This window comes from Octodon degus, unplaced genomic scaffold (genome assembly GCF_000260255.1).
Source record: "Octodon degus isolate 3935 unplaced genomic scaffold, OctDeg1.0 scaffold00092, whole genome shotgun sequence".
NCBI classification, from domain to species: domain Eukaryota; kingdom Metazoa; phylum Chordata; class Mammalia; order Rodentia; family Octodontidae; genus Octodon; species Octodon degus.
The window spans coordinates 6,448,612-6,457,005 of NW_004524668.1; the positions used below are offsets into that span (position 1 = coordinate 6,448,612).

At 41.7% G+C, this 8,394-nt stretch overlaps 1 protein-coding gene and 1 non-coding gene across 8 annotated transcripts in view; one reads left to right on the forward strand and one right to left on the reverse strand.

Annotated features, from left to right (window-relative positions):
- The window catches only part of Ubr4 (ubiquitin protein ligase E3 component n-recognin 4), a 134,468-nt gene that overhangs the window by 3,685 nt on the left and 122,389 nt on the right, over nt 1–8,394 (forward strand). For all 7 annotated transcript variants that reach the window (XM_023722546.1, XM_023722550.1, XM_023722547.1 and 4 more), the window contains exons 2-3: nt 4,643–4,740; nt 7,441–7,544. In XM_023722546.1, the coding sequence (XP_023578314.1) occupies nt 4,643–4,740; nt 7,441–7,544 (202 nt within the window). The remainder of the gene's footprint in view (nt 1–4,642; nt 4,741–7,440; nt 7,545–8,394) is intronic.
- On the reverse strand, nt 6,781–6,884 carry LOC111818482. Its single transcript, XR_002822460.1, has one exon. It is a non-coding gene; the product is annotated as a U6 spliceosomal RNA (small nuclear RNA).

Consider the following 8,394-nt stretch of genomic DNA (forward strand, 5'->3'; position numbering starts at 1 on the left):
CTTCCCCCTTTGTTTTCCTTTTATTCTGAGACAAGGTCTCGGTGAGTGGCCTTGGTGAGTGGCCTAGGCTGGCCTCCATGTTCCTGCTTCACCCTCCATAGCACTTAGGATAACTGGTGTGTGTGTGTGTGTGTGCCCACACTCAGCTTCATTTTTATTTTTATTCCTATAGCAAGTCTTTTGCTAGTAAAGAATTAAAAATCTTAACCACACTTATCTTCCAGACAGAAATGGAGTTAGAACTTGTTCAGTGGAGCACATGCCATCCATGGCGTTAATTAGTATACAGCAATTGCTGGGTGCAGCTTTCTGTGTTAAAGAGAATTCCTTTCTTAACTCTGTAAGATATGTTGGTCAACATAGTTATCCTTAGATAATTTAATTGAATCTTTATAGATTTAAAAAAGAAAAAAGTCCATTTTTGCCCCATTCAGTCATTCCTGGCCTGATGTGGCCTTTTTAGTCATAAGCCCAGATAGTTGATGAATGTAGGGCAAAAACACCTCCTTGGGAAGGGAGAAAGTATTAATACATCCTCATTAGGTGCTACAGTCATTTCTTGAAGGTCTTGAAAGGGAGCAGTGTGGTGATGCTGTTATCTTTTCCATGTACATGTTATATGACATAGGTTGATGATTGACCTGCAGAAAAAATAGCCCACCACCAAAAGGAGCGTACTTGTGGGAATCATGAGATTAATCCTAATGACCAGTGTTCCCATGTCTTAGTATCATATTTAACACTGATCTGTCAAGAATGTGGGAGAATTTCCTGAAAGAAAACTTTTAGTTCTTTGGTTAATAAAACAGTATATAGATATCGTACATGTAGAGAGATCCGTGATTGTTTAGCTATTTCATGATTTTGGTATTATGAAACAGATACAATGGATTCTATACTTAGAAGTTTCATGAATCTGATGAGGGGTTAGAGAATGGAAGACTTTCCAAAGTTTATGAGGAAGATACCTATGTGTTTTTACCAAAGGGGGAGAAGGGGGATGCGTCCTCAGTCTTTAAGCCCTCCCTCCTTGGGTTTCCCTCTCTTCCTAAAAAGAGCTTGCTATTTCTAGACCCCAGCCAGTTCTTTTTTCACTTACACATCAGATTGGATTTTTCTGGCCTGGTTGCTCAGCTGCTGTTTTCTTTTGTACTCTGCATTGTGTTTATTTACTGTGGAATAAAAAAGCCTCAGATACCATGTCCATCAGCAGTGTTTCAGGCTCAGTGGTGCTACTACTGTGAAGTTTGTTGGAAAAAAGCAGAGTTTGTTTCAGGGAGATAGCTTGACCAGCCAGAAAAGAAAGACATCTTTTCATGTCCCTTTGGTTTTCTTCCTTGTGTTGCATTTATCTTGAATTTTGTCTTTCCATCTTTGAGACAGGGTTTGCTATGCAGTTTAGACTGGCCTTGAGCTCACTTTGTACCCTAAGCCAGCCCCAAACTCCCAGCAGTTCTCCTGCCTCAACCTCCCAAGTGCTGGGATTCCAGGCTTGCACCGCCATGCCCAGAAGGCCTTGAAACTCCTCATTTTTCTCCTTCCTACTAACCTTGTGCCCTTTATTCCATTCCCCATTTCTTTAGGTTACTCTGGTGTTGTGGTGTGTGTCAGTGTTTCGGGGAATGAGCCTGACAGGATAGTGAGGTGTGACACCACGTTTTGGCTAGGTGACTCGCGCTGTTTCTTTACAATGAAGACCCGATGGTGAAGCCAGGCATGGTGTTGCATGTCTGTAGTCTCTTATCACTTGGGTGGCTGAGCCTGGAGGATGGCAAATTCAAGTTTGAGCCCAGCCTGAGCAAAGAAGATGTGAGAATGCAAGACATGGTATCATCCATTACTTCCTTTGTCCTCCTTTGTGTGGGGTCCCCCCGCCCCTTGAGGTTGGAATTGCACCCAGGGCTTCTGTACCAAGATGTATCTTCAGCTTGTCTCACCAAACTGCTGCTCTGCTCAGGCTGGGCCTGAACTCACAGTCTTCTACGGCAGCCTCCCAGAGTGCTGGGATTACAGGCATGCCACCACACCTAGCTCTTCAGGCCTTTTAAATACTTACATTTCTCAGGTTTATTTGTATTTGTCCTAGCCTTGTAAGGAGCTGAAGAGGGCTGCATTTTCCTTGCCCAATTCTGTTTCCTTGTTGGAATAAGACTTGTGTGTGTTTTGGGAAGGAAATCAGGTTAGTGAAATCACTGGGATCCTAGAGATTCAGTTTCAGTCCCCAACATGGATATATCCACACATTAAGAAAGAGAAATTTATAGCAGGATGACACTGAGCCAGGCAGTTACATGAACTTATTCTTCACTTAATTATGTAGAGCAAAGACGTATCTTTGGGAAGGGGAATCTCATTCATTTTATGAAAACAGATTAAGTTCATCTGTTGAGTGAGCACTTTTTCTCTTGAATTTGATAAATCTATTAATCAGCATAAAAATAGATCTAACCAGCTCTAAGCTTTTGAAGTAAATCAAGAAAGGTAAATAACTCAAGGAAGGAAACATATCAAATTGTAGAGTGGAAAACCTCAGAACAAGGAAGTATGGAAATAAAGGAGAAACTAAGTATGTGAGATAGGAGCAAGGGGATTGACTACAGACTTTTGTCCTGAATATATGAATTTTATAAACGAGCTGGTTACCAAGAACTTTCAGTGCTGCTTAGTGCCCAAAAGTTTGTGCATCCTGTTTTTAATCTGTTGTGACAACAAGGAAAACTGACTCCTGATGGACAGAAAGATCCTTCTGTATCATAAGTGCTCCATAAATATTTTTTTTCTTGGTGGGCCTATCCTAAAAGCGAGGACTAATCTTTGGTACGTACCCACTTAATCCTTCTTTATAAATCTTCAAATACCACAGTACTTGTCTGCCAGACTTTTCACTGGTGTTTGAGGTGATTTGTCACTCACATTGGCATCTTCTAAACATTGGCTCGTCTTCTTGGCTCCTGTGTTCATTTGGCAGGTGGATAGTCTTGCTGGCAGTGAGTGGGGCCCTAACTCTGTTTACATATGTCTTGCTCGGCTGACACTTCTTACTGGGGATTAACTCACTAAGAAAACTGTTTAGCCCTATCTCTATTCTTACCATTTAATAAGATACACTTTAGTCTTCTCTGTCCCTTCATGTTTCAATGATTGTGGGTTAGCCTCTGAATTTTTTTTTTTTTCCCCTTTGCGGAACTGGGGTTTGAACTCAGGCCCTTGCGCTTTGCGAGGGAAGCACTTATTCCACTGAGCCATCTCCCTGGCCCAGCATCTGATTTGGTAGATTAAATGAGTTGTATGCATACAGCCATTACCTTTAGTGGGCTCAAGATTTTCAAGACAGTAATTCCTCAGCTAATGATGAAAGACATGGTTAAATGTCTCCAAATCTGTTGTTACCTACCTTTTAGCTTACATGGGAGGGTGGCCAGGCTGGGGCAGTGGCCCTGGTACTCTGGTAGTCAGGTTTGTTTGTTTTTTTTCATGACCTCTGACGGGTAAGAGGAAGAATTTTTTTTTTTTTTTTTTTTTTTAGTGTATTTAGTACAGGGTCTCACTACAAAGATTCATGGTCCCCCTGTTTTCAGCTTCGCAAGTGCTGAGATTACAGGCATGCGCCACCACGCTCAGTCTCAGTCAGTTGCTGTCCCACACTGGGAACTGAACCCAGTCCTTGCAGCTGCCTAAGCAAGGGCTTTCATCTGCGGAGCTAGCTGTCTGTCTGGCCTCTGGTAGTCAGTTTTGGATACTTCCACATTAAGCAATCACATCAAGTCTTTTAAATATTTATTTATTTATGAGACAGAGTCTTGCTATGGAGTTCAGCCTGGCTTAGAACTCATGTACTGTGTAGCCCAAGCTATCCTCAAACTCATGGCAGTCTCTTGCCTCAGCCTCCTTTGTGTTGAGATTGCAGGTGTGCACCACAATGCCAAGCTACCAAAATGAATTGCTTTAATCTGTATCCTCACTAATAGTATTTTGAGTGGTCTGGTCCACTCTTTTTTACAAAAGCTGTTACTAGCTTTTTTTTTTTTTTTTTTTGGTGTTTGCTACTCACTGTTATACTGTGGAACACATTGGTATCCTGTTACTTTTTACTTGCATTTTAGTTTTAAATAAGTTTGAAAATGTTTCCTGTTTATTAGTGTATGCTCACTAAGCCTCATATCATAAACCACTTAAGTCTAGGCTTTATTTCCCAATCTTTTTTTTTAAAATAATACCAGCATTTATTTATTTTTTATATTATTATTATTATTATTATTATTATTATTTTGCGGAACTGGGGATTGAACTCAGGCCCTTGCGCTTGCCAGGGAAGCGCTTATTCCACTGAGCCATCTCCCCGGCCCCAATACCAGCATTTATACCTTGAGCCTTGCAAGGTCAAGGGGAGGCACTCAGCTACTAAGCTGCATCTCAGATCCCAATTTTTTTTTTTTAACCTGGGATTAGAACTCAGGACCTTGCACTTGCCAGGTAGGCAGTTACACTACTGAGCTATCTCCCTGGACCCCAGCTCCTAATCTTGAATATAAGGATGTTAATACTACCTACCAGAGTTGCTGAAAGGATTAAATGAATGCCTATAAAGGGTGTATGGCATTTAAGAGGCAGTAAATAAGTAATGGCTGGATTTTCTTTTCAGTGAATCGGAAATCTTGCACCACGAGAAGCAGTATGAGCCGTTCTACTCATCTTTTGTTGCACTTTCCACACACTATATTACAACAGTTTGCAGCCTCAGTAAGTATTGCTCTTGTCCCTTCCTTCTGAGGGTTGGTGAATGGGGATACTATTTGTCCTCTTGTCAGAGCATCCAAACAAGCTGTTATTGTAGTCTGCTTTAGCACTCCTAAGCTGCTTCCCCCGAGAGTGGCGACAGCTGTTGGCTGTGCTGGGGCTCAGAGGCTCCCTTACGCAGGCACATCTAGTGGCTTCAGAAGCTACTGGGCTGGGGTGCCTGTTTCACAGTCATTTTGTCAGTCTTGCCTGTGACCATCCTTGCTGCCTTCTTCCTCCCTTCTCCCTCGTCCTCCTTTCCCCACGTCTTGTACTTTCTCTTCCTTTTTCTCCCCCTCTTGTACTTTTTCCTCCTCCTCATGTTCCCCTTCTTGCTTTCACCATTTCTGCTATTCCCTCTTCTTTGCTCTCTTTTCCTCCTCTTTCCCTCCTTCTCTTTTCCCTCCTCCTTCTTTTTCCTCTTTTTGTGGTACTGGGGGTGGAATCCAGAGAGTGCTGAGCTATATTGCTAGTTTGGGTTTTTTTTTTTTTTTTGCAGAACCAGGGATTGAACTCAGGCCTTTGTGCTTGCCAGGGAAGCACTTATTCCACTGAGCCATCTCCCCGGCCCTATATTGCTAGCTTTTTAAAAAATTATTTTGACACAGGGTCCTAGTAAGTTGCCAGTGCTGGCCTAGAACTTGCTGTTCTCCTACCCTTGCCTCTCAGTGACCTAGGTTTACAGAAGGCACGGGCTACCATGTCTGGCCAGTTCCGTCTCTTATCAAAAGCATTTTATTGATTTCAAACGTGTAGTCACTTGGGAGTTAATTTTGTGTGTGTGTGGGGGGGTGATGGTGGTAGCAGATGCTAATCTCTGGGTCTAACAGTTACAAATCAAGGCTTTGTTCCTTATTGGTTTGGGTGGAAATGTGAATTCCCTTGTGGTCTCTAGTATATGAATTTTCCTACCCTCAAAGTGACCAAAGTCTGTTTTATATTATTTCTGAGGGTTTTTTTTTCTTTATTTTAGGGAAGGGTCTACAGGGTATTCAGGGTCTCACTACTAGATGAGACTCGTAGTGATCCACCTGTTTATAGCCTCCCAAGTGCTGGGATTACAGGCATGCGCCACCATACCCAGGCTCAATTGCTGTCTTAGCGCGCCCTGGGGGTGGGACAGGCACAGCAGGCCCTGGGGATCGAACCCCCAGCCCCTGCACCTGCTTGCAGTTGCTTTAATCCACTGAGCTATTTGGCTGGCCCTTATTTCTGAATCTTTGAATTTTCAGTTTTGGGTTTTTTTTATCCTAATTTAAATAACTCTGAAAAATTTAAATTATTTACTTGGATAGTTATTAAGCTAGTATACTGAAAGGAACCTGTATATTGCTGAATCATCTTTCATTGTGAAGTGCTATTTATTGTAGGGACAGATAGCTGTAGCTGTTAGCTTAAGGAAACAAATTTTTTTTTTTAAGAATACGAAATAGTTATAAAACAAAAAAAATAAGCATTAACAACAATACAAAATTTCACTGAATGCTAATAGAAATTCAACCGTGGTTACTGTATTGCATAAAGTTATCTTAAAATTAGTTGTTTAGGTTACCAGATATAAGTGTGCAAAATTGGTTTTAAAAAAAAACAAAAAGTTATAAGAAATTGAAAAATAAAAGAATAAAAAGAAAAAAAACCCCTAAGCATTAACTGCTCCTTTCAAAAGGCTAGTGGAGGGCTGGCGAGAAGCACCTGCTTAGTTCCAGCTTAGCTAAGTGCAAGGACTACAGTTCAATCCCCAGCACCACATGCTGCACCACCCCCACCCCAGGGTGGGCTGAACCATCCACAAAAAAACAAAAAACAAAAGACAACCAGCAGAAACTGGCAGTTTAATTATCTAAACTATTCTGCACGTATACATAAATATATCTTTTATATTTCTTTCTTTTGTGCTTTTCCTCATCCCATTTTTTCCTTCTCATTGAACAAATATTTTTCCCTTTCACAGTATCGATTGAACCTTTCAGACTAAATTTACGCTTTCAGGTTCTCACAGTGGCAAAAACTGTGGAATGCTTCACAGATGTACATGTTGTCCTTGTGCAGGGGCCATCCTAAACTCTCCATCGTTCCATTGTTAGTATATGTGTTGCCGAAGTGAGCGCAGGAAACGGTTTTTTTTTTTTTTTTGGTGGAACCAGGGATTGAACTCAGGACTTTGTGCTTGCCAGCCAAGCACTTATTCTACTGAGCTATCTCCCCAGCCCCAGGAAACTTTATACAGGAAGTGCCTTGCAAAATAGTTGTTTAGAACCCATGGGAAAGGGGAGGTTACATACATGCCCAACAGGGTGAACTCAGGAGGCAAACTTCCAGGATTTGGAGTCTAGGCGTGTGACGGGGCATGTGATTTAACCTCTCTGTGCTGAAGTTTGCTCATCTGTTAAACATGGGAGAGGCCAGTAATAATATGCTTATAGAATTGGACTAAAGATTAAATGAGCTAATATAGTCGTTGTGGTTGGCACTAAGATAAATTAATCTATAAGCAATAATGCTTATCACCGTGAAAATGCTTTTCTTTCCTTGAGTTGTTGCTTCTGAATGGCTATTATAGAATAATACTGGGAAATGTTAGATGTGTGAAGATCAGTACTTGATTGGTGTGATTTATTGCGAGGAGACTGAGCAGTCTGAGATTAAAGTGTATCATTTTCTCAGTTCCCCGCAACCAGCTTCAGTCGGTGGCAGCAGCCTGTAAAGTCCTAATTGAATTTTCTCTCCTGCGCCTGGAGAATCCCGACGAGGCTTGTGCAGTGTCCCAGGTGAGTGTGATGGCCCATTTCTAGCCCTTGTTTTGAAGTAGCATCATGATCGCTAGTAGGATTGATGGAGAACGGGTGGCATGGAGCAAAGCTCGATAAACTTCTGTATCTGGTGGAAAATCATTTGCAGGCCATATGGTATCTGTTGCAGTGAGTCAGCTCTGCCTTTTACTGTGACCACAGCCATGAGCAGTACGTGAGTGAGTGGATTCAGCTGTGTTCCATTAATATGCATTTATAAGCAGTAGGCTGCATTGGGGCCATAGTTGGCCAGCATCTGGTCACACTATTGTCTTTTTCAGGGTTTGCAAATTTGTAATTTGCAGATAACAGAATGTATGTGAAAAGTGAGCTGGCCCTACCAAGAGACCAGTCACTGACATGGTTGAGTGTTGCCATGCTGGGATGGAGCCTCCAAGTGGCTATAGTTTAGTAAAAACAGAAATTGTTTTCTGGTACGGGGGATAGAACCCAGAGCCTTCACACTGAGCTACATCTCTAAACACTATCTTGTGAATTATTGAGAGACATAAAAACTCTAGTTTTGTATGTGAAACTTTCCATTAAAAAAGAAATCTACAATTTAAAATTGAAAACAAATGCCATGAGAATAATCTAACAAACCCGAGAGTCAGATAAGGACTAAGGACCAGTGGTGTTCCATCTCTGCTTTGGTGTTTCTCTTTTCCTCCAGTTGCAGTTCTCAGTTCTTTTATAGGAATCAAAATTTGCTTTTTTTTTTTTTTTTTAAATTTTTTAAAAAAAATTTATTTGTGTGTGTGTGTGGCCAGCTCAGCCCACCAGGGGGAGGGGCTGACTGGCATGTGGTGCTGGGGGATTGAACCGCGGT